Source organism: Lingula anatina, chromosome 1, assembly GCF_051362555.1.
Source record: "Lingula anatina isolate TDL-2025a chromosome 1, LinAna3.0, whole genome shotgun sequence".
Taxonomy (NCBI): Eukaryota; Metazoa; Brachiopoda; class Lingulata; order Lingulida; family Lingulidae; genus Lingula; species Lingula anatina.
Window position 1 is genome coordinate 48,801,072 of NC_141767.1, and position 26,370 is coordinate 48,827,441.

The window sequence follows — 26,370 nt, forward strand, 5'->3', positions numbered from 1 at the left end:
AAAATAAAACACTAAAGATTTTCACAACCCAAGAACACAATGCAGAATAATATTGCACATATTCTCGGTTTGGTATTAAATGCATGTATAGAATAAAGCTTGAATTTTTGAATTAAAAAAAAAAAATGAAAAACATGGCCAGAAATGTGCAGCATTCACGCGATACGCGAGGGCGCTATCGTAGGGCTTCACGTGACTCAACTAGCCAATCACAGCACAACAATGGCATCGCACACAGACTCTGTGATAAGTGCTCAGCCCGTTGTCAAGTAGTGTTAGTTCATGGTAACAAGCGTCTGACATGTGCAGAGAAGTTTATTGTAATAAATATTTTTCTTATTGTTACATTATTAAATCTAACTCTGTATCCAAGTAGTAACTATACTGTACCAAGTCAGGTACTGATGAGGTCATATATTCCAGAATAAGCCATTACCTCTAATTTATAACTTTAATATTGTTTAATATGTTATTCATGAAAGAGTTCATGAAAGATTATTTTAATTTGTTAAATCGTGATCTAATTCTTTTTATATTCAAATAATTGAATAATGTGGGTAAAATTGGTCTTCCACTTCTTATTTGCATTTTTTCTTTACTACAAGATTATTTTGGAACAGTTGCAGCATTAAAATTTAAAATAAACAGCAATCTGAAAGAAGAATTTTGCATTATTATTAAATGATGATAGGAATTTTGGATTAAGAGAATAGTTAAATACTGAATAGTGATATTGTCAGTCAATTTATGTAGAATCTGATAAAATGATTGAAAATACTGATTGAATTCTTGGCCTTGCACTGGGCAGTTTCACATTTGTGCCAAGTGCTTTTTTTGGACTCCATTGTACAGTGGTAAAAGTTCTTCAATTGCCATGAAAGTTTTTAATCAGACTCTGTATGGTGCTGGTATCTGCTGGTGCTATCGGCAACGAATTAGTTTGCCTTTGTTTCTGAGTGAATCTACCGTCTAAAATCACTATTTCTGAAAATACCGGTATGTGCGTTTTGCTGAGGGTAGGCTAGGCAATACACGGCAAACTTCTTAGTACGTGTGTACAACAGAATTTTTTAAAAAAACACTAACGATATTTGGTCAGGAGTTGCTTGAAGCATAGCACAGCGTTGCTGTCTATCGGCATCAGGCCGTAAGTTAGTCAATTATCACGAATTACCCACGAATCGCGAACCCATTCATTTTCCTATGGCAATCTAGCAACTCATTAAAAGTGCACGCATGCGCAGTGGGCTAAGCGTGACGTCATGCAGTGCATTTCTGGGGATGAGAAAAATGTTTAATAGTAGCGTACACCAACTCTGTCAAAATGAATGTCTTGTAAAAACTGGTCAGTTTAGGAACCACAGATGCCCAATGAACAGCATCAAACAGAGCAGATTCAATGAAGATATCCTTCTCTGTGCACAAAACAAAATCATACTCATGAATGTTGTACACAGCCATTTGACCCTGGACTTGAGTGAAGTAGCTATGTTTCTGATTCAAATATGGCCTATTGTTTTCGTCTAGCTTTAAACATGACAGTTTTCTGGTGACACAGAGTGGTCCACTAAAGTTGTTGAGTAGATTTTCTGCACATATCCATCTTGAAAATACCGATAAGCTTTCAGACTTTTGAATGCCCGCACAAATTTCTTATCGTATGTCCTATCCTTGCTGTCTATGAGATACGTTTTCAGTTCTTTCTTGGAAAAGTCATCAGGTACGTCCGTTAATTTTCTATTCCAAGTACTCGCATGAATGTGTTTTCGAAAAAATTCAGGTGTTATCACCACCTCTATAAACTACACAAAACTTTGAACTTATCTTGTATCCCAGATACAGCTTTCTTTGGTCTTCTGCGGGTGAGCAATTTCACTATTAAATGTCAGACTGACACAGGGCTGTCAATCCTCAGGCAAGATATATCTATCACACCCCAAGGTTGCATCCTACGCATTAGGAAGTCTAAGAGTGCATTCCCATAGATTTAGATCGATCCATCTAGATCGACCTAACTCCCTGGGGGTTCACGCTAAATTGCTGTCAGCCGAGCGCACACGGTAGTTAATTACCCCCTTACAGCTTCATCGACCATACATGTAGATAAGGAATAAGTATATAAGCAATACCTTGAGAGGGATACGGGGAGAGATGTACGGTAGAGACAGCGAGAAGGAAGCAGTGAAGCAGGAGATTGGAAGAGACGGAGTACGGGCCGAGACGTGGTTAGGAGTTGGAGACTTCACTTAGAATATGTAGCTACCGAGCGTCAACGAATAAATCGTTTAACTGGTCATTATGTGGACTTGGGTAAATCTGACACGAACGTGGTATCTTTGGATTGCGTTATCCACTAAGTTAGACGAAAACGTTATGTCCTATTTCGAGCCCACGCTTGAATTAAGCGTACAAAATTATATAAGTTTAGGACATTCGTCATATGTGTATGAAAAGGCTCATTACCGGTACATGGGCCTTTTAAATGTATTACATGTATCTTGTGCCTTTTTTCAGTAGTTTACAGTAGTATTAGAGGTGTAGGAATAAAGGTGACTTAAGCCCTCCTGTGTGTTGTTTTAAGTGCCCATTTAAACTCAGGTACCAGGAGGGGGGTGGGGGTGGGGGTTCGGGGAGTTCGAAAAAAACCACCTTTTTGCTGGGAAAAGGTCCACACTGGGTAAAATTTTATCTATGTACTTGAGGATTTTATGGTAAAAGGTCCACTTTTTCAGAAAACGACCCCCCCCCCCCCCCTGAAATTGCTGGCTACGGGTCTGAAACTAAATGGTATTTAAAACTCACACAGGAGGGTTGTCTAGGGACCTTTATCCCCGCACCCTTTGTTATAGCAATTTAGCTGGTCACGTGTATCAGAACCAGCTGCCTCGTTTCAAATCAGTCACATGTAATTGCCCAACGGTCAATCGCAGTTTTAAACAGAACAGCGGCAGCAGCAAGTCATGCAGAGTGCACCGTAAGATTAATAGTACATGAACAGTGCAATATATTATCTGTATTAATTTTTTTCTTCTTCCCCCCTTTCGTGAAGTTTTCGTACCAAAGACACTGGGCCTTTTAAATGTATTATGTATCTTGTGCCTATTTTCGGTAATTTACAGTGGTATTAGAGGTGTAGGAATAAAGGTGACTTAAGCCCGATTGTGTTTTGTTTTAACCTAAGATTCAATAAACGGATGGTACATAAGATCTAAATTTTAACTAATTAAAACAAGGATAAAAAATAGAACAAGGATTGAGAGCTCAAAACTTTGTTAACACACGCAAGAAAAGCGCAGTAATTTATATTTCTACACTCTAAAAACAAATCAATTATTTTCCATACCTACAAAATCGGTTGACTTGTAATCAGTTACAATCAACGGTTTATTCGGTTATTAAGTGGTCAACATGGTAACCGTGTGGATCAGTTATTGAATAAAGACATTCGACAGAATATCAAAAGACTGTAAAATAATTCTACAAACTATGAATCTTGTTTATTTATAAATATATTGCCCTTCTACAAGCGTACCCCATTACTCGGTATATTTAACTATTCTGCATTGTGTCAATCGCACTGAGTAACCAATGTCTTGGTTGCTGTTGACGGCGAAACTTTGGCTAAGGTTTCTGTGCGCGCAGGACTGCCTGGAGTGGGCATTTCAAGTCGCCACCCAGATAGCAAAAAACATTGGCACAACAGTCATGAGTGGCACTTATGACGTATCAAGTTATACCTTGACCCATGTAAAGTTTTGTAAGGTGGGTCATTCTTGTAAGTAAAAAAGTTTTAATGTGTTTTTGAGGTCCAAATTGTTGTTCATGATTTTGTGGGATTTATGTGCCTCTCCCTTTATTTAATTCAACAGAGCTGTTACACCATTTCTTTGGATGTTTTAAGTGTCAATAAGTAATGATGGAAACTTCTATACATTGTAAGACCTCCTTTTATTCCCCCCAGGGTTGGAACGGTATCATTCTCTGTGCGTCTTAGGGGGCTACCACAGCAGAACACTAAGAAGACATTAGGTATTTTTTTCTAATATGTCTGGCATTTTTATAGTTGAACTTAACTATTTATAAGGTTAATTCTAACTGAGGATAAGGTTAAAAGTTAAAAGATCGAATCAGTTGGCATGACAAATTTTAACTAAGTTAATTTCAACTGTACCATCGGTTAACTACAAGCAAATAAATTGGTTGAGTTCAACCAGAGAAACTATTTTATAGTTTTTATAAATCAGTTAAGAATAACCATTTTGGTCAGTTGCCAGTAACTGAATGGAAGCAACCGTATATAAACGGTTATAATTGAAGTGGTTATATCTAACTCAGTGTATTGTTTAAAAGTAACCGAAATGTTAACCGTTTGGGTTGGTTTAAAAGGCAACTGATTTTGACACAGTTAGGTTAACTGAATATTTAGTCGGATATATATAGACCGAGTGAATTGTTTAATATTGAACGTATTTTCGGTTAAGTTGAACTGGCCAATTTTAAGAGTGTACCATTAAGGCACTGGCATAATAACAAGTTACAGAAGCAGCATCAGTTTTACTACGATAATTACTGATATTCAGACAATTTGTCAAAAACACCTTATTTAACACCTTCGAAGAGAGCATCACCAACAATTTCTATGATCAATTACCATAATTGATGACAGTTAAAAACTTTTACTTGAACAATATAAGAACCACACGATTGCTCAATGACACTTCGATGGACACGAGTGTTGGATTTATGTGTCCGAATACTTATTGTAATATCTACATAAAACTCACACTTGACACAATAAATGCCATATGACAAATAAACTTTCTGTTCTTACCTGATATATCATCAAAGACGATATAAATGCGATCTTTTGGATGGATCGCCCCCTTTTGAATTTCCAATTTCCATGTCCTTTTTACACACCTAGAGATATTATGTGACTGTGACGACATATGCATTGTTAGGTGTTTTTTTCTGGGAAAGTGTCTGTCAAATAATACACTGCCACTCTCTCGCGATGGATTCACTGAACACCACCCGCTAACGTTCGAGTTGTTTTGGTCTATAAAGCCCGGGTGACAATGAATTATCTCATACTTAGCGCCTTGGTAACCACTGGGAATATTTGTAGATAGGGACATATACAGCTTGAGTTGATAAATGAAATGAAAAATATTTATCGTTTATATTTCTACTATTAGTCACACCTTCTTCTCAACTATTTTTGTCTCTCATCTGATGGCTCGTGATATCTGAAAGGTTGGCTCTGGTTCCTTGATGTCACATTTTAATTCTTTGTATTCTTTGAAATAGAAAGCATGTGCTCTTCTTAGTTACTGCCCACTGCTTATACAAGTAAACAGCGGCCACGACCTCATATAGTCTCTCTCGATGAGTTTTCTAAGGAATTTTAATATGGAAAAGTCATAGTTCCCATTTGAAGAAAAAATCCTGATATTTAAATCAAACTAAATTTAACTTAATTTCAATATTTCCTCATTAAAAAATAATAATAGTAATAATACACACACATTGTAAAACTGACATTCACATGAACAAGTAACCTTTCTCTTTTATAATGACTCCGGGACATCACAAGATAAATGTTAACAAATCATTTTATTGAATTCGAAGTAATAATTTACATGTAACTAACCAACCTGATTTGCCTTATCATTTATTGCATTGGTTTAAAAGGTTGCAAAACCATATCAGATAAAAGCTCGATCCACATGCATTGATTGCCGTACACACTTTAATTTACCCATGTACCCGCTGTAACCTATATTTTACGTTGGCTGTCACGTGGCCTCCAATCAACTACGGAAGAATAAAGAGCATGGAATCTGCTGAGGGGTCCCTCGTCTCTTGAACCCAGTGACATGATATAGATATGATAAAAGGTCAGGTACCCTTTCTCGTGACATGTGAATTCTAGACATAGTTACATGCACGGTAGAGAGGGAGTCAGTTGACAAAAATTTGGAATTGCGTGATATTATCGATTAATCATTAACAGATGTAATTTTATACAAGGGACCCACCTGTATTTAATTGTACTGGGTGTAATGGACTGGAGATTTGAGAAGTAGCTCCTAAAGTTTGCTGCCCGTATTCTTGTGGTTGTACATGTTGTCTGTGTCCAGTTGGCGAGGAGAAGTCTTGCAACAAGTGGTGGCTAGCTGACATTTCGTGGCTCGAACTGGTATTATTTGTATCGGTGCCCTTATAACAAAAATGACATAATGAGACATAATGACATAATGTCCCCTTTGGGGACTTAAAATGTTGAAAGCTATTATATTTTCAGTATAACATATAATTCGAACAAAGGTTTCTGTCCTATAATGATTAATACATGTATATAAATGTTTTCTTACCTCTTTCGAGTCCATTATTGGATAATTTTTTAATGCCTTCAAGACAGATCATGGGGACGAGATGTGTTGTCAACAGTGGAATTTCCGTCTCTGAAAAACACCCAATTTCTCAGTAATCATAAGGTATTTGGTGCATGTGTAGTACAGTGTAGCACAAAGACGATGACACATTGTATAAACATGTCAATAAAAACACAAAAACAGTAATATAGGGGTTACTTATTAATAATCCCGGTAGATACATTAAAAGGTTGATACAGGTAGCCGTTTACTGTGTATATTGACACGTTCCATAAAGCGTAAATGTTCCGATTATTTCCTTGGATGGTTACATACGTTGTTCTTTTGAACGATGCCATTATTTTCCCCACGCCAAGAAATAGTTTGAGAGAAAAGATGAGCGTATTAATAAGAAAGAAGATTTAAATGGCATAACAGTACAGTTCTATGAAAAAGAAGCAGAAAAATGAAGAAATAAGCCATGATATTTCATTAAAAAACTCTGGTGACTCTGTCGTGGCTGGAATGTGAATCGTAGTCCGTTCCCCATTACTTTATGCAGTTGACATTCGTCCAATATACTATATACTAACCCCAAAACTTCGACTAACCCTTACCTATACTAATCATTTAAGACGCTGAACTTCCATTCATAGGACTACCATTCCTGTCATATGATGGAATATTTTGAAAAAATAAGAGAATTTTTATTGAAAATCTATTATTTAAAATTGAGAATTTTTATTTCACGACTTTTCTATAATCGTTTAAAATAGCTCGGGCATCATTCCAGCAAGATAACGAACACACCAGCGGATTAAGGGGGCGGGATCATGGGGGCCACACCTTCGGTTACTGAAAAAAAATCACACCAATATGTTCCCCTTGAAATAAAAATTTGACTAGCTGAATCATAGATCTAAACTGTACCAAATGGCACCGTTTGCCCTTCAAAACACCAAAAGTTTCCGGGGCCAAGTGGGCGGGGATCGGACTCGCATCCGAGGCCTGTCATTCCTAGAAAAATCAGAACCCCTTCAAATAATCCTGCATACACCCCTGAAACAGGTACCCCTCCTCTCCACAAAGTCACACAAGTCACGCATTTTAATTAAAATTAACACTACATAAATACTAGTAGACTTGGTAGATGTTCTTTTTACCCCAAAAGATCAGCCGAAGGATGAGAGATAAGTAGATACAAACCACATACCTTGCACTTGACGAGAACAAACTCTCTTTTGTTGTCGTGTTATTTCGACTTCCCGAACTACGCCCCTTTCGCTTTGACTGCAGTCCTGAAAAGTGCGTCAGTAGGGAGGTCAGGTGACATCGCTCATTGGTCGGAATGTTCACTATAGAACATTCGGAACAATGAACCCTTGATTAAAAAATACAGTCAAACAAAGTACAGTTAATGACAGTCAAACAAAAGTGAACAAACGTAGTATTTATTTTCTCTCCACAGATTCCTAAACCTGCCATTACGATACGGCGGTCTCTACAAAAATCTCACTGGTTTTGTATTACCTACATGCTATGATGTCCAGTATCAATGAAATTTTTTTTGGCAAAATGATAACTTACCAAAATCGGATATTACTTATTTTCATTGTGCATTCTGGCATTTTATACTAGTTAAACCTTTAAATCGTATATGCAAGTGCCACTGTAATATTGGTTGTCATGGCAACAGTGACATTGTATTTGTTTACTATTCAACTTAAATTCATATAGTGAGTACCAAGATTGTTTCCCACTTCATATTCGGTTTAAAAATTCATGATTATGTTTACAAAATAACTTAAACTGTTACCATAACAACAGCTATCATAGCGACAGTTTCCATAGCAACGGATACATTAGAAGCCATCGTTTTTGTTTTTATGATGGCGCATTTTTTAGAATCATTTTCATCCAAGAGTAGCCTTTGGGCAGTGATTCTGAAGCCTTAAGGTTGAAAAAAATAGTATTGATCGCTAATGACATTTAGCAAAGGTTGCCATGGAAATAATGGATAAATTCCAGAAAATATTGTATCTATAATTATTTGGCTTCAACTGTTACATATGCTTGCATACAAGACTTAAAAAAAATTCGTGGCCGACTACAATTCTTGTAAATTTAATAGCTCTTGATTGGCTTGCTTGATTTAAAAAAATTGGGAAAACTCATTATTTGCTCTGTCAGAAAATATCAGTCTGGCTTATATTAATGTAACTTCCAAAGTTGACTTGACCTCCCTAGCGGTAAAAGATCTCACTCACAAATACGCTGTACTGTGTGTAGTTTGGCGTCTTTTATTCCTGGGCCCGACGCCTCTGATGTAAACCTTAAGTTAGACTGAATGTTATTCAGAGAAACTTAAAGTAAAACTATGAAACTCTCCAATATGGTCGTATTTGTATAGGTAAATATGGAGGGGATTCCCAGTTTCTAAATATGGAATGCCTGCCATATCCAACCAATCAGCATTACAAATGCAATCGACTCAGCCATATCACCCAATAAGAATTAACGTTACCTGGGATTTCCGGTTAATCTATATGCCTGTAGACTGTGTTGACCTGCACTGCTCTTAACTTACTGAAAACCTGTAAACTGAAATGGTTTGAAGATAACTAAGGTAACAACATGTACATGCATCGCTAATTTTACTCGGACAGATTAATGATATGATTACGATTATTATCTCAAGCTTGCACATATTTTATAAGCTGGCCTCCTATAAGTTGTGTCTTGCAATGGATAAAATCAGCTGCATAAAGGGAAGTGATCAATTAACTGGGGTCTATTTTTTCATTGTGATGACGCCCAGCCTGTATGTTACACTTGTACCTGTAGAGCTTATACATGTAGGTGGTCAAGAAATTGTCTCTTTACAACTTCTTGAGGCGGTGCAGGGGCTTATAGCACTCTCAAACCTTATAACCGGATAGTACGCATGCTGACTTATAATATCTGTTTTCTTTTCACACGCTTAGCCACTGATTTATTTCAGAATGCACAATGAAAGCTAACGCACTAAAGCGTTGCATTTTTAAAGCATAAAATTAGTTTCGTTTTTCGTCCTGCTCGAGCTGTGATAGTGACGTCACCGATACCGGTTCAAACAAGTAGTCAATAGGTCACATGTAGGTATAACATACGCATATACAGTGTGAAATGTACTTCGGACCCTGCAGGTAAACGCCCCTCCTAGGAAAAGAAAGGGATTGGAAAAGTCGAGAGAGATACTGAAAGTACAGTGTAGGAGGCGAACCTGGTAAGCGCTAAGGCTCAGTGGGCCATTTTTAAAGAACAACAATATCCATGCAGGTGTAGTAGGATTCGATTAAGGAAAGAAAAGATTCTAATAAATTTCACAATGTCCATGCTATATATCACATTTGTAATTCAGTGTTATATTATGGTTTGAAATTATGTGAAAATACTGTAGAGAAAAATATTTATAGGTCGATCACTGTATGAAGTATTAATAAGCACATCGTCAATATCATCGAAGAAATATGTTGAGAATGAATTTGGTTTGACTTTATAAGACAAATCAGGTGTAGTTGATTAATTAATAAAGAAAAAAGTTTTAGCAGAACAAATTACGAATTACCCGATTTTCACAAATAAAACGATTACCAATATATGAGCTCAATTTTAAATTAGCTTTGTAGTTGCATCAAAGATAATAGTTACCCAGCAGACAAACGACATTGATTCACAGTTGAATCAACGTTAATTTTGTTGGATCAACGTTGAATCAACGTTGAATCAATGTCGTTTGCCTGCTGGGTTATTTAGCACTAGCTAAAATAATTCTTCCTACCGTTAGCTTACGGAGAACATCGTTGTGGGACTATATACCAGGTCAACTGCCATGACTGTAATTCCTTTTATATTGGTGGCACAAGAAGACAGTTGAAGACCAGGATAAACAACCACCACAATCGATCTACCTGGTATTTATAAAAGGGTCCTGGCAGATATACCACCTAGCGGTCAGTGAGTAACAACCCACGTGACCAGTCTGGTGAAGGCCTACGCCTGTTACGGCTCTACTGTGGCCTAAAGATCAAATTCGGTCTCTTGGGTCTAATTAGTTTGTGTTAAATAATTATCATCTAAGCTCACCAATATATCTAAATTTCAGTGCAGCTAGATGATACAACGAGCCTAAAATGACCTCTTCCCCTCCGCAGTTGCACCCTGATGAACATGTCATCATACTGGGAACACCGCGGGGAGTCTCTGCCTCTGATATACAAGATCACTTCGAGGGCATGCAAGGGATGCAGGGGAAACTAGATAGCGTGGTGTTCCCGTTCAAATATCACGACCTTGATAGCTGTGCCCTCCTTACGTATAAAAGTGTTGCAGGTAGCTTTTCCGATTTGACCTTATATTAAATTAATAATTAATAGACTAGTGTTACGCGATGGTACGCAATGCAATCTTATCTGATTTATCTGAATATATCACGCGCACTGGTTGTTACAATGTACTATGACCTTAGTTCCAACCAAAGGTCCTTCTTGCTGTTACCAAATTACATAAACAACTTTTTTAAAGGCGGGGAAGGCCTCTGTTAGAGAGCGCTATTACCAGAAAAGTCCACAATCAACGACTTCTTACGCAGTACAGTCTTTAGCACATTGTTAGCACAATTAAGGATAATTTCGGATAGAAAAAAACTAAAATTAATCATTTAAATAAGTTAAAACTTATGAACCATCCTAGTTGTTGTTAAAAATGATCTTTTTTCAATCAGATATAGACGCACTCTTTGGCCGTGAACGGGCAGATGGTACAAGAATTGAAATGCAGTTCCAGGATGGCACATTACAGGCAATACGTCCGCCCATGGTGCACAGCTCTCCTGAATACCTTGTAAGCTGCCTATATTTCTTTCACTCAAAATTTTAAATGATATTTAGTAAAAGCGATTATTTAATACACTTTTTCATCTCTTTCTCTCCCTCTCTCTCTCTCTCTCTCTCTCTCTCTCTCTCTCTCTCTGACACACCTCCGGTAAAATGAATAATTTTGTCCCTCTAAATACGCACTGTGTACGCGGCCATATAACACTTTATGTAAAATATGTTTCCTCCAGAAGGAAAGTCCTGCACCCCTATCGTCTTCTACCGACGCGTCAACACATCATGTACACCCAGCAAGTAGTTCACCACCAGAACAACCTTATTACGAACTAAATGCAACGTCTAAAACGGCTTTGGAAGGAAATTGTGTTTCAGGCAGCTTTGCATTTATGAATGATTCTCAAACAAGAGGCTCCTCGCGGTGTCCGCAGACGTGCCGATGTCAGGTGAGTCGAATGCCGTCTCCACAAGATAACGGTCGATTTGATTACATCACTACCTTCGAGAAAAGTTTAGAAGAAAACGTACATGCTAATGGCAACCAAACGATTGCCTTAAATAACCAACTTCATAATCAGAAGACAACAGCGGATGATTTCTTACCATCAAAACGCGTTCCCTGCACCCAAAGGAAAGGTTTAGAAACCAGTAAATGTTTTTATGATGCGTATCCGAGCAAATCCAAAAACGAAAGCGCCTACTCATACCGTGCAGATTCAGGGGGAAACACAATGGAAGAAGATGTCAAATTTGAAGAGGAGGCCTGGAGGGACCACGTTAGTTACACTGAAAGTGAAGTCAAGCAACCTCATGTTACTACTAGAAATTACAATTACTGTAAATCGTCTAACAAAATTCCAGGTGAGATAAATTCAAAAAGAAGTAACACCACGGACATTTCCAAAAACGAAAAAGCAGTTACCGAGACTGTTGTATACCCAGCGTCAACAGTGAGCACCAATACCCAGGAAATCAGAAGCTCAAGTTCTGGTGATAACGGTGTTCCAGAATTTCCCATAAATACCCCCAAAAACCAAAGCATGTGTCAAGCAGGGTCAACACACAATACCGATGAAAACCACATGATAATGGAAGCCGCAGATAAAACAGACGAAAATAACGAAGATAACGAATGGCATGATATTGACCACCCTCCAATTACCAAACCAAATGACAGGTACCCAAAACCAACATCGGTAACATCTTCCCTCTTTCTTTGCAAGGATTCCGAAAATCTCACACCTAGAAAATCTTTGACAAACGAAACACCGAACGATGACGTGAGCCATACTTCCCTGACTGCCTCACTCGATTATGACACAGCCACAGCAGAATGTACGGGCACATCAAGTAACAAAAAAATATGTTTACATCCTGATGAGACAGTCGAAAAAGATGCAGTTTCTGACGAAATTCCATTTGCAAGCATCGACAACCCCCAGGATAATTATCCTAAACCAAGCACTGCTTCGAGTTTTGGCGCTTCCCGTCATTTAAAATCCCCCCTAATCCAACCCGGAAACCAATGTAAAGAGTCAGAAACCATTACAGGTAGCGTCAGTGAAAATAATGAGGTAATGGACGCTGAAGATGAAACAAATGTAAATCGTGCAGACAAAGATGAACGTAATGCTGACCAGCGTCCAGTTACTAAGCCAGTGGACAAAACCACACCAACAGTTGAAGTTCCTTCCAATGTTCCCTGCAAAGGTTCAGATGTAAAGGATTCACAACCAGGCCCTGAACAGACAGTTTCAAAACGAAATTCAAGTGACAAATTGAAAAATGACAGAGCAAATAACAATGAAACCGAAGCAGTTTCTGACAAAGTTCTACTAGTAAGCATCGACAACACCCAGGACAATTATCCGACACCAAGCACTGATACGAGTTTTGGTGGTAGCCGTCATTCAATATGTCCCACAATCCGACCCGAAAACCAGTGTACAGAGTCAGAAACCAGTGAAAATAATGATGTAATGGCCACTGAAGATACAACGAAGGGCAATCATTACAACAACGATGATCATGATATTGACCAGCCCCCAGTCACTAATCTAATCGACAATCATCACACACCAACATCTGAAATTCCTTCCAATATTCCTTGCAAAGGTTCTGATGATCCAGCCACGGGCGTGTGCACTAATGAAACGCCTTTGGCGATTGCCTCAGGTGTCAATAATCGCACAACTTCTGCAGCACCAAATGTAACCGATGCTGATATTCAGGCTAAAGATCTCAGCAATTCACGACCAGGCACTGGGCAGGCAGGGTCAAATCAAAATTCAACTGACAACATGAAAAATTATACAGCATTCAAATCTGCAGATGAGACCAGTGGAAACCAAGTTGGCGCCGATAAAGGGGAGGAGAAATGCTCTCATGATATCATTAAAATTGGGCTAAGCCAACCTACACACGAAACGCCTACCGGAAGTGAGGTCCAATTTCAGAAAAAAGAAACCACATATGTAATTGACACTAAAAAATCTTCAGAAATTGCCGAGGTATCCTTGAGCGAAACGGTTTCATCAACTCCTGTCAAAGCTAAAGCTGCAAGCAGCAACAAGACTCATGATTATACACCTTCAAAGGCATCGGCACACAGTGCAGTTGGTTCCAGTGAAAATCACGAGGTAATGGAGGCTGAGGTGGAAACGAATGTGAGCCGCGTTCACAACGCTGCGCATGATACTGATCAGCCTACAGATATCAAACTAGGTGACAATCATCACATACTAACATCTGAGAAATCTTCCGATATTGCTAGCAAAGATTCGGAAGGCCCTGCCAGAGGAATATCCAAAGATGGATCGTCTTTAAAGATTGCTGTAGGTGTCGCACAAAATAAAACAACAAATAATTGTCATGCAGCTACAGCAGCACCTTCTGTCACTCCAGCAGTACATGCTTCAGCAGTAACCAGCACCAACATCCAAAACAGTGATCCAGACATGGACAAAGTTCCAGGTTCTAGCGTTACTCATACAATAAAATGTAACGCAAATATACGTGAAGACCAATGGCCACGCGAAAGTGCAGCTGGCATCAAAGGAAATCACGAGGAAATTGAAACTGATGAAACAAATGAGAATGAAAATGGCGGTGGTAAAGATGGCCATCGAACTAAACAACCTGCACCTACCCGACACTCAAACTTTGGTTCAAATATTTCTCCAAATCACCCTGTAGACAAAGCAACTCACGCTACAGGATTTGGTGTTATTGTAATGGAGATAAACGAACACAACAATGCAATCACACCTGGGTATACTGGAATATCATGTCAAAGTAAAGAAGTTAAATATGAAAAAGAAACCATTGGGATGGATGAAACTGCAGCCCCACAACCATTCGGCGAGAAAACTCTGCAAACAGAAGATGGGTATAGCGATGTTCGAACTGCGAAGGAAATCTGTCAAGAAGCGAATGACGAACAGTCTGCTAAAATATTCCGAAGTAAGGTACATTCAGATGATCAGCACAGTCGTGCTAATATGACCTTGCAAGAGCCTTCCAAGGCCTTTTCAAGAGCCCTTCACCACGTCCAAAATACCAAAATCCCTGCAGAAGACCTAGATATTGACAAAGATAAACCGAAAGGCAAAGTGGGCAAAAGTGAAGATAAAGAAAGTGGTAAAGCGGCGAAAAGCCAGATACCGCCTGACAGTGATGGTGAGGGAGTAGCTGAGAATGGAAAAACAGGAGAAATTGAAACCTTGAAAAGTATGGAGTCATCTTTGGGGTATCAACTAGAACAGCCTTTAAGCAGTTCCCAAGGATTACCCCTTGATAACGCTTCAAATAAAAGGAATGTATTTCCTCCCGTTAAGGATAGTGAAAAAGATGCCAAAAGAGTGACAAAACGTTTTGGAATCGTAGGTGATCCTGATAAAGGCAACGGTCGATCTTGCAACGTTTCTTCGCCTCTAATCCACAAAAAGGACACGAATAAAGAAACAAGAACTGATGGTGTGGAATATGCGTCAGGTGAAGATCCAAGTGAGATGGCGGGAGCTGAGATAAATGGTATGACAGCCAATGGTGTGCTAGAAAGACCAGCAAGTGATAATGGAGGTAGAACACGTGAGACTAATTTACCGAACACTGATTCGTACCTACATGTAAATCTGACCCAAGTCAACACACCTGTCTCCCACGTTGGTTTGCCGTCACGCTTAACAGAAATTAGCGATCCCGGTCATGAGTCTCATATGAGCATCAGACATACCGTAGAAGGAGCTAATATCACCTCTTCTCGTTTAGAGGACCTTTCTGAGGAAGAGCTTCAGCGTCAGATCATCTCAGGTACATGTATGAAGATAGAGTACCTTGCTGCAGAAACCCCTTCGAAACAGAAGGAGGCAACAGAGACATTCACTGGATTAAATTCAGATCTTGTGCTTTACATTAATCACATTCACTCCGACGGAATCGAAAATATTCTTAAAGGCGGAACAAGTGTCGTATGGCAGGTGTATGCCAATCAAAGCACAGGAACGATTATTTTGACTGCCCGTGATCAGGCCACTTTAGACGCAGCTGCTGAAGAATTTATCCAGATATACCAGAAGTGCTTCGAATATGTAAACATAGTCACCATATCGATATCGAAAAAATGCTGTGATAAAATAATTCATTCTCGGCAAGCTCCTATGCATGCTGTGAATAAATTTATGTCCAAATACAAAAACACGTACGTTCATGTTGACTGGAATGGCATCAGACTCATGACCCAAGGAGACAGGTGCTCTACTATGGCCAAGGAATTTGAGCTCACTGAGCTCTTAAATATCCCGTCATTGGATTGGCAACCGATTAAACGAAACAAGCATCCAGCAGATATGGACAAAAGTGGAGATATGCCAAAAAGCCCGTCGACCAGCGGCTCCTTAACTCAGCAACCTCAATTTAGAACCAAAGAAGGACTTATGATTTCTATATACAAAGCAGACATCACGACTGTTGAGGTAGATGCAATAGTAAATGCAGCTAATGAATATCTGCAACATGGCAGGGGCGTGGCACGGGCCATAGCCGATGCTGCGGGTACAGTTTTTGAATCCGAGTGTCAAGAAACATTGAAGAGACATGGTGGCCTAAGGACGAGTGAAGTGCTAGTGACTTCAGCAGGAGGTCCAGATAGCAGGTTGAAATGCAAAAAAGTATTTCACACAGTTGGTCCTCGGCGACAACAATACAACGATGACACAATCTGTTATAGAAAACTGCGAGAGGCTGTCTTCAACTGCCTGATAGAGGCCCATGATTATGAAATGAAGTCCATTGCAATACCTGCCATTAGTTCAGGTACGTTACATAACTGGTGATACCCGATGGAAAAAGAAAGATAATTCGTTGGTTTTTCCATTTTTTTTCTTTGCCTGTATTTACATTTTTCAATTATACCCATAATTTAAATGTTTTAAACGAACTTTTCATTTCATTATTATTATTATAAACTCATTTATCAATTTATTTATTGTAATTTACCTTCTAATAATTTTATTAAAATGTCTTTCTATGTTATAGGAATCTTCGGAGTGTCGATACAGATTTGTTCAAATGCCATGTTTGATGCTGTAACGGATTTTAGTCGGCAAATCGGACCAAAGACAACGCTACAACATGTACTTTTTATTGACTTCAACTCAGACGTACTTGGTCTTTTGATGAATGCCTTTGCTCCGGGTAGGATTGAAAGTGGAGGGACTTTGTCCAAAGCAGAAATTAACCCCATGAATGCTATGACAAGAAATGACAAGAAATCTGAGGAATCGACAACGCCTGAGAGTGTCCCTTGTGCAATTTGTTTTGACGAACCAACCAACCCGATCGCACTAAGCAAATGCAATCACGTTTTCTGTAAGGAATGCATTGACAACTGTTTTAAACTTCACAAACCTGCTTGCCCGACATGTGGTACTTTATACGGAACTTTGACGGGAAATATGCCAGAGGGCACAATGACGGTATCTAAGGAATGGGCTCCCCTTCCGGGACATGGCGGTTTCGGGACGATTGTCATCACTTACAGCTTCAGTGGCGGCATTCAGCAGGTGAGCGTTGCAACTTACAACCATATATATATATATATATATATATATATATATATATATATATATATATATATATATATATATACCGCGCGAATAGATATTTGTATGTAGACACAATGGCTCTGGGATGAGTTGAATGTTTTTTTGTATTGCTTCAGTTGCAAGTTGATACATTAAACGGTTTATGTGATACAAGTATTATTTGCTGGACATGCTCAAATAACTAACTGATTCGTTGTCAGCTGTCGTCTGAACACCATGTGAATGTAATAACCATTTTCTTTTTAATTTTATTCTTTTTCAGGACGACCATCCGAATCCAGGTCGTCATTACAGGGGTACGACTCGAGTGGCATACCTGCCAGATTCTCCAGAAGGGAGGAAGGTGCTAAATCTTTTACAAAAAGCGTTTGACAAGCGTCTTACATTCACCATAGGGAGGTCGACAACGACTGGTTTAGAGGATCAGATTACGTGGAATGACATACACCACAAGACAAATAAACACGGTGGATCAACTGGGTAAATATACAGTAGTATGATAAACGCTCAGTTCATTTCTCATACAGACTCAGTCGCAATGTATGCGTATACGACCGTATTTCGGTTCGTGTCGACGCCAATGGCATCGACGTCCGAAACATCAGTCCTTATATAAAATAATATATTATGTTTTACTCTACATTTCATTGTGTGGCTTTGTTTGGTTAAAAGGAATGTTTCTTTCGAAACTCAGCATAATAGAATTTTTATTTTTTATATATATTTTCATCTTTATTTTTAGTACGTAACAACTTTTGCTGTTTTGTCTCTATACATTTACCAGCTTTGCTGTCTAGTTTTATTTCGCATTTTTAACAAGTGAAAAAGGGGGTATCTTAATTCACTAAAAAAAAAGGAAATTCGAGTTGGAATATATTTGTTTTTTAAACATTTCTGTCAATTATCATTTAGAAAAATAAGAATGATTTAGAGAAGAAACGTACATATAAACCAGTATCACTTCTATTTTTAGATTTGGTTATCCGGACCCAGACTATTTGCGACGCGTACAAGAAGAATTGAGAGCAAAAGGCATTGAATAGTTGAAATAAGTCCTTACATGACCAGTATCTACGAGAGCCCAACATACAATTCCAGACAAAATTAACGTCTTGGTGCGTTCTCCGAGACCCTTTATTTCATTCCAGTACTAATGGCCAGCAGGACTTTCAGTTGTAGGGCATCTATCCAATATGGCCGTGTCGTCTCTTTGACTTGAAATTGAGAAAAGTGAATTCAACACATTGAAAGGAAAACTTGCATCCTTGGGGTAGATTTCATTGGGTAAATACCATAAAAATGTATTCACGGCAAGTGGATTTTTACTTATATATTTAAACGAAGTCAACGTATTTAGTCGGAACTGAAGTGTAAATGATTTGATAATTTCTTTTTCTTTTTTGGTGTACATAATCCACTGGATATATTTCAAAATTCCTCATAGCACATCAGCTGGAGAAGGAATCAGTAAGCAACTTGTGTGATATATAGGTAGTTTAAACATCAATGCAACATTTAGCAGCGATTACTGATACTGATAATTGATACCAAGAAACATTTAGTGAAATGTTTTTGGTGAACATCATGGATATTGTAAGAAGTTGCAAAATGGAAAATCTTCATTTTTTATGCAAACAAAGTTTTAATTGGTAGTGTTAAATTGTCATTAGACACTCTAATCAATACAATTTATGATTCTATAAATTTACTTTTATTATAATAGGAAAACTTCTAAATAATGAGCCACATGCATCGTTTGTAATGGAAGTTTTTATTTGACAGTGATTAACTGACATCATTTTTTCACATGAATGCCTTTGATATAAAGATATAGAGCTACTCAGTAGCAGATAATTTATTCTGGGGTCACTATCCAAATATGACCACTACTTTAACAACAAATTATACAGTGACTAGTGTTTAACTATATTTAAGACAAAAATTTGATGAGCTATGATATGATTGAAATCGATGAAATAGCTTGTAATGAAGGAGAAATTCCTAGACTTTGCATTATCAAATGAAATAATAAAAATTGCACATAGATATAAATATATGGTGTAAATAATGCATGAAATATTTGAAGTAGTTAACTATTCCAAACACTAGTTAGCTGCCAACTGAAAAAAAATTAGAAAAATAAGTGACATTATTTTTAAGCATCATTTCAACTGGTGTGATCCTTAAATATATAATCTTAATCACATTATGAAAATAAAACATCTTTATTCCACACAATTTGGAATGTGCACTGGTGTAATCTGCCAAACTACCAAAGGATCTTGTTAAAATAATTTATCTTAAGTGATTTGCTCTTGGAGCACTTCATCAACTTCTTACAGTCACAATTAACTAAAAATATAAATGCATGCAGTGAAGACCATGGATTGCTTGGATACACTACACTTAAAGAAAGCTTAAGAGACAATTTAAGAATATTTGGATTTCAACAGGGAGAAACATGCTTTCAAGATATTCCAATACTTTTATTCTCTGATGTAAAAGAACAAGATTAAAATAAGCAATCTACCTGCAGTGATATCACAACCATGCACACATTAAAGCAACCATTTTTTTTAAATTGGAGTTGATCAATAAGCACATGAGTATTCTGGTTAGAATAATTATCCCTGATAAAATTGTATTGAGGAAAAACAAACTTTCTCCAAGTCAATTCATGTTAATAAATCATTCTGTGTGGAAGAGTCATTTTGCTCTTGTCGAGAAGTAGAAGCAATATTCAATATCTTTTCTGCAGCAGAAGCCTGCTCTGCTCGTAATCGTTTGTAAGGACATTTGAAACATGTGACAAGGAAAATGGCTCCTACTGCAGCTACACAACACAGGAAAATATCAGGATCTGGAAATATTGAGAAAATATATAGATTACTATATGCTAATTTGAAACACAGAATAGTAAGGAGGCTATTTCATGGCAATTAACATGGCTTATTTCTATACATTTACACAACTAGGAGTCTACAAAAAGGCTGGCAGATTCTGGAATCTAGTATTAGGATCCAATAACAACATATTTCACTCACAGGTATAATCCATTGGTGGGGTAGGTTCAACTTTACTGACTTTGCAGGCTTGTAAATTATTTACTGGCAACTCCACTGCTATAACCTCCATAACAAGGACAAATATTATACCCTGTATCTGCCTAAATAAAATAAATATGACATATTTATGTTATCATAGTTATTCTAAAAATCACATCTTCATTCATTATGACATTTTTAAAAGTAAATCATTAAATTTTTTTACATGAAATGTTTACTTCTCATGTTAATGCGATATTACACAGAGAAAAGTTTGTGACTTCTGCAGCTACTCAAGACCATCTTTACAGCTGTTTCTTATTTTATTCTGTGAACTTTTCACTTCTGTGGCAGGTATCAATTAGTTAAATAGAATTCAAGAAAAAGTTTGAAATAAGCATAATCAATGCAAAACAGTAAAGCAATACAAATGGTATACATTAGATGTGTGCATTCAGCCCTTACCCTGAAATTAACAGAAAGCCTGCACTGGTAGCTTCTGCCACAGGAAATGTTGTCTCAACAGCCAGTTCCAGACATACAGGGTACAGGGCAAATCCAAATATTCCAAACAATGCTATAGAAATGCCAATCCAGACAGGTATGTCATACATTCTTGCTGTCTGCAACAATGTACAAAGACATTTTAAGAAACCCACCTTCAAAAGGTAGTACTCAATATTTTGGCATATTCATGCCATTAAAGTTTGTTTTGAAATTTAATAACTTCATTTATCTGAAAAAATTCTGTTATATCATGATATGCAATCATAAAATTTAAACATCTGTAATCTTTATACAAGAGTAAAATTAAAAGAGTATAATTTGTCATACATTGAAATTATTCTACAAGCTGACAGCAAAGACAAAGTAATCATCATGTGCCTAGGGTGCATCAACAGTACTTTTTTTCTTACCAATGAAAATGCTACACAGGCTGCAGCTGCCATACAAAAACAGAATTTGGCCACCTCCTCAAATTTTTTGGTCTTGTCTACAAATAAGCTGAAGCCTGCAGCTCCTATAATACCACAGCCTATGAGGAGTGCCCCACAGATACCAGCAAAGTTCTAGAGAAGAAAATTCTTCGTAGAATCCACCTCTAATAGTTTACACCAGTTTCTGACTTTACAATACTTTTTTCATTATATGATACATGGTATGATATAATCAAACTTTTTTTTTTTTTTTTTGCTATACATCTTAAGACAGTTTTTAATGCATGACATTGGTCTACTCATAAATCAGTTATGGTAATTCAAAGTTGACTTTAGTTACTAATAAATACTTCTTAAATACACAATGCACTCTCTTGTAAAATCGTTATTCCTATGCATATCAACTCACATCATCATATCCCCATGGACAGAGGATCTGTTCTATTAATGTGGTCAGTGAGTTGAATAAGCCAAGTCCTGCTCCAAAACACACAGTCAGCACCCAGTATTGCTTGTTCTTGGCAATCTGACATAACCAAAATATAAATAATAATCTATTTTCTTCTATCTCTACCACTGCTAAGAGATAACTGATATCCTTTACAGTAAATATCAACAGCTTAACAAATTACTATAAACAGTTTGAAATATCAATCCCAAGATGTGTCATTTTGTATAAAGCTAAGTTCTTTTATTTGTAATAACTGACAATATTTTATGTAATTTTATCTGGCATATGAATATTACAATTCATAACCAAACCTGCTTCAGTCCAAGAAGGAAAGGTTCAGATTCTCTCTCAGCACTGGCAGTTGGAGGAGTGGGAGGTGTAGAGCTCCACACACCAAATGTTGCCATGACTACAGCTACTAATGCTGGACCTAAGAAAACTAAATGCTGAGGGAAGAAAGTTTTAATTTAATATACAGGACAAATGCTTGTTTGAATATTAACAATATCAGATTTAATCACATCCAGTACTGTTCTCATAATATTGTGTGCATATAATGCACTTATACTGACAGCAAACTTTGAACATCCAAGGCACTGAAACATCTACTTTAATTGCAAAGGCTAGTGATAAAACCACGTAAAGATTATGATATAAAGAAAATTACTTAAACATGACCTGTTAATTAATCCTATAACTTGAAAGGATAAAGATATTACCTAACACAAATTTTCAAAAAGATTCTAACTGTATTAGTTTTTTTGCACCTACCATTGTTAAAAATCCACTACTTCCCTGTATCACAGGAGACAACACATTGGCAACAAGAATACCTAGAGGGTTAGCTGGAACAAAACAAAAAGCTGTAAGTAAACTTTAGTCAATAAAATATGTGGTGCTTAAGTTGATTTATAAGGCATTAAAAGACATGTTATTTTAAATCATTATCCTTTTAAATGAAAAGATAATTATATTAGCTCACACAATTTCCAAAATTTAAACCAAACTGTTAAAAAAGTCCATTTCAATTAAAGGAACAAATCACCATACCCCTTCCAGCAAATCTAACTTCTTTTTCTTTTTTTCCTAATCTGGCAACATAACCAAAGCAAAGATACTGTTAGTGTAAAAAAACAAAGTATTTTATTTTTAAATGAATAAGTCAAAACTCACACATAGAGGCAATCATATTAGCAATGGCTCTTTGGTCATCTCTAAACCATAGTGCTGCTAGTTTTGTTGGAGCAAAGAGTACAAATGACTGGGAACAAGCTGCTACAGCCTGCCCACCCATCAAGACAGGAAATCTGAACTTTTGATCCACCATGCTGATGCTGCTCACCACTCTGAGAGCTGCCCCTATACAGTTGATCCATGCTCCCAAGATAATCTAATAAACAAATAATTTTCTTGTCACAAACTGTGAATGATTTTCTATTTAAAACATGATTTTATCAGCAATATTATGAAGATAATATTGCATGGAAGTAAGTAGTCTAGCTATCATAACTATTATTAATATTTACTCAGTGGCTGAATGACATTAAATCTGATATTTTTTGGACAATTCAAACTGAAAATCTGTTATTACATTTTGTGATAATAAGGTGACAAATGTACAAAACTAAACCACAATCTAATCAAAACAGCTTACTAATAAACAAAAAGAATACAATTTGGAAGTAAAAGTTAATTCAATCCTTCAGCAGTAATGTTACTATCTTTAAAATCAGTTATACCCCAGCTCTCAGTCCAAGAGTATCCAATAACCATGTGGCACTCAGTCCAAAGGGTATGCTGGCCACAAGGTAAACCAGTGATAGCCAGTTCACGCCATTTAGACTAGTTTGATAGTATGTAGCAGTCTCATCAGCTATGGGTGAATACGTGATCCATATCTAGAATATTTTAACAAAAGAAAGACTGAGGTAAAAAAATCTAAACAATTTTAAGTTTTATAATCATAAAATGGATTTGATAAAATCTACTAAATCATAAAATGATGGACATTACTTTCAACCCTAATCTCACCATGTGCGGGTTTGGCACATCTAAACAAAGGATTCCGATTCTTATCATACACTTTGTAATTCATAGGCCAATTGCCAGAAAATAAAATTTGATGAGGAAAAGCAATTTCTACAGGGAGAAGTAAGATGGGGCATTGGGACCTTAATTGAGCATTCTGCCCAAACCAACCTTATCATAAAAATAAAGTCTGGGAAAATTCAGACAGCCTGGTGATAATATACATATCTATATTTGTTCCAGGACCATACTTATAATAACTCCCTTCAAGTCCAGTACTTAGCATACCAGTATACAGCATGTACTATTTATTGGGAGCAATACCAGTAATCCAGTACCTGGTGCTTTGAACTCCCCAAGGCTCCACACAGGCCAGTTGTATATTATATACTACATAGAAATTATCAGTAATTTGCTAGCATTCTACTTTCGCAACTTCAGAATGTCACTGTGCACTGCGGTAACTGTACATGTTTATGTCATGCCAAAACACTGTATATACTTGGTACATGTACATCTAGTGGTTCATTGTTGGGATTAACAAGAATGGAAAATACTGTTACGGGCCATTCCGTGGTATTTTTTTGCTGTTATGGAAGGACATTTGACACTTCAAATGAAAATATTTTCAAAAGTAAAAAACTTACAAGGTCCATTTTTTGTATGTTTATTCTTCTATATGTAAGTTATAATTGGGCAAAAAATTAAGTTTAAAAAAATTATAGTTGCGAAAAGATTATAATAAATAGTTAGCGTCTCGGAAGGACGTGAAATGGACATGGAATTTTAACTTTCAACTTCAAATCTAAAATTCTGCTCTGTCTGTGTAGATATTTTAAAGGTCAAATCAAAATAAGAATATTTGATTATTTCACTTTCTCAGTGTATAAATTTTTTTTTTTTGGGAAAAAATAATATATTTGAAAATTTTGCATATAAAAAAATCAAGTAGGCGTCATGGAAGGACGCGTCTCGGAAGGACGTTTTGTCCATTGCTAAATAAAATGCAAAATAAGGCTAATAATAATATTTTATGAATACATACCAGCATAAGTTTGATGAATAATATCAAAGGTAAACATGTACTTCTATGGTGATATATTTCATCTTCAAACATGTTACTAATTTTGACTATAATGTAAGTTCTCATCTGCTCTGATCATCTTTAAATAATATTCTGACATTTTTAGAGAAAATCTTACCAAATCTATTAATTATAAATATAATCAATTGTCTAAATTATAATAACTTCAAAATTATTCATTCAAATGAAATGTTTCCCAGTTTAAAAATGCTTCTATTTATAATACTTGTGAATTTTAAGTTCAAGATTATCTTGAAAGACATAAGAGTTTAGGGCTCATTGGTCACATGACCTGTTATGGTCCAATCAAAATGCCTCATACGTGCTTCCACTGTGCTAGGTGTCATGTTTAATGCTTATATATTTGGATTTAATTTCTTATTGAAGTGGTTCTAAGCAAAAATGTATTCATTTTTTGTTGGCCCCTATCATGGTTGAGGAGAATATGAAGTTATAAGTTTTTAGCTTTTGTAGTTACCGAGAAAACTTAAAAAATAGGTACCAAAATCGTCACGGAAGGACAAATTGATATTAATTAATCCATTATTTTATAATCAAATATTTTTTAATCTAATGCACTTGCCTAAATGTAAGAAATAAGTTATATTTAATATATTTAGCCTTTATTGTTTAAAATGATCTCTATTATGAAAAATATATCAAAAATAAAAATGTCCTTCCGTGACACTATTTTATAAGTTTTGCAGATAAAAGTGTCAATAAAATCATAATTAATCATCAAAACCTAAAATTTCTTTTGGATTCTGGTGTCTTATGGTGTCTGTTTTCAGAAATTATAAGTTTTATAAGTAGGATTCCTTTTTCAAATTTTGAGGTCTGCGGACCAAATACCACGGAATGGCCCTTACACATTTTGAGTTAGTTCAGCAAAGTCCTATTTCAAAACATAAATGAAATTAACCTGGAAATAATCGTGAAAATGAGCTTGGGAAAGATTTAAATGTCACAGTCGCCAAACATGCAGTCTTGTTAATACTGGCTTACAACACTGAAAAAAAGTCATCAGAATTATACCATTTACCCCAGTGGTTTTAGTTCTCTCAAATTTGGTTTTTATCCTCGATATTTTAAAGGCACCACATAGCTTAGTTTAGAAAAGATATTGACAATCAAGACTCATTAGGGGGAGGGATACTGCAAAAGTGCCGATTTATCTGGTTTAATTTAGCAATTTAAAACCACGCATTTTTATTGACAAAGTGCAACCACATGAACATTAGTCATAATTTGCAAAAATATCTATCATTACCATTGCATTTGATATGTTTAGCAGACAAACAACCACCAGCATAAACCATCTTCTAGTATAAACTTTGTACTCAGTCCTATCCGAAGAACTGCTGCTGAGGAGGGGTTGTCGCTCCCCCTCCCCTCTTTCCTCTTCCAACATGATTCTAAAATATGGGTCAGGTCAAATTTCATGGTCAAGGTCGATTAAATTCAAAATAATGA

General features: G+C 36.6%; 3 protein-coding genes across 7 annotated transcripts in view; 1 reads left to right on the top strand and 2 right to left on the bottom strand.

The window, feature by feature from the left end:
* Positions 1 to 10,345, bottom strand: part of LOC106163353 (protein mono-ADP-ribosyltransferase PARP14-like) — a 66,980-nt gene extending 56,635 nt beyond the window's left edge. Inside the window, exons 1-5 of one of the 3 annotated variants that reach the window (XM_087000889.1) lie at positions 10,198 to 10,342; positions 8,902 to 8,978; positions 7,591 to 7,675; positions 6,378 to 6,467; positions 6,042 to 6,222 (exon numbers count right to left, since the gene is read on the bottom strand). In XM_087000889.1, coding sequence (XP_086857015.1) covers positions 6,042 to 6,222; positions 6,378 to 6,392 — 196 coding nt within the window. In that variant the 5' untranslated portion in view covers positions 6,393 to 6,467; positions 7,591 to 7,675; positions 8,902 to 8,978; positions 10,198 to 10,342. Of the gene's footprint in view, positions 1 to 6,041; positions 6,223 to 6,377; positions 6,468 to 7,590; positions 7,676 to 8,901; positions 8,979 to 10,197 lie in introns of all 3 variants that reach the window. The other 2 variants (XM_087000891.1, XM_087000890.1) reach the window with 2 other exon arrangements.
* LOC106167412 (uncharacterized) lies at positions 8,923 to 20,545 on the top strand. 3 transcript variants are annotated; one of them, XM_087000894.1, is made up of 7 exons: positions 8,923 to 9,003; positions 10,522 to 10,748; positions 11,140 to 11,258; positions 11,482 to 16,561; positions 16,784 to 17,310; positions 17,615 to 17,832; positions 18,326 to 20,545. In XM_087000894.1, exons 2-7 carry the CDS (start codon positions 10,550 to 10,552, stop codon positions 18,393 to 18,395), a joined length of 6,213 nt encoding a protein of 2,070 aa, XP_086857020.1. In that variant the 5' UTR covers positions 8,923 to 9,003; positions 10,522 to 10,549; the 3' UTR covers positions 18,396 to 20,545. The 3 variants fall into 3 exon arrangements, with proteins under 3 accessions (XP_086857020.1, XP_086857022.1, XP_086857021.1); XM_087000896.1 differs by having other exon boundaries at positions 11,485 to 16,561; XM_087000895.1 differs by lacking the exon at positions 8,923 to 9,003 and adding an exon at positions 9,538 to 9,642.
* On the bottom strand, positions 19,108 to 26,347 carry LOC106167413 (solute carrier family 49 member A3). The gene is made up of 10 exons (XM_013546204.2): positions 26,168 to 26,347; positions 23,525 to 23,683; positions 22,959 to 23,175; positions 22,557 to 22,630; positions 22,097 to 22,231; positions 21,744 to 21,860; positions 21,314 to 21,466; positions 20,862 to 21,019; positions 20,397 to 20,518; positions 19,108 to 20,212 (listed from the first exon to the last, which is right to left on the bottom strand). The coding sequence occupies exons 1-10, from the start codon at positions 26,306 to 26,308 to the stop codon at positions 20,028 to 20,030; spliced, it is 1,461 nt and encodes a 486-aa protein (XP_013401658.1). The 5' UTR covers positions 26,309 to 26,347; the 3' UTR covers positions 19,108 to 20,027.
* Positions 26,348 to 26,370: the final 23 nt, after the last annotated feature.

What these genes read in the sequence shown, in the direction of transcription:
- LOC106167412 (XM_087000894.1), top strand. Translation starts at nt 10,550, where the DNA reads ATGACCTCTTCCCCTCCGCAGTTGCACCCTGATGAACATGTCATCATA. An exon ending in ACAGCTCTCCTGAATACCTT is followed by an intron (nt 11,259 to 11,481) that starts GTAAGCTGCCTA and finishes TGTTTCCTCCAG; the next exon opens with AAGGAAAGTCCTGCACCCCT. An exon ending in AATACCTGCCATTAGTTCAG is followed by an intron (nt 16,562 to 16,783) that starts GTACGTTACATA and finishes TCTATGTTATAG; the next exon opens with GAATCTTCGGAGTGTCGATA.
- LOC106167413 (XM_013546204.2), bottom strand. Translation starts at nt 26,308, where the DNA reads ATGTTGGAAGAGGAAAGAGGGGAGGGGGAGCGACAACCCCTCCTCAGC. An exon ending in CCTGTGTAGCATTTTCATTG is followed by an intron (nt 21,020 to 21,313) that starts GTAAGAAAAAAA and finishes ACATTGTTGCAG; the next exon opens with ACAGCAAGAATGTATGACAT. An exon ending in GGCTTTCTGTTAATTTCAGG is followed by an intron (nt 20,519 to 20,861) that starts GTAAGGGCTGAA and finishes TATTTTATTTAG; the next exon opens with GCAGATACAGGGTATAATAT.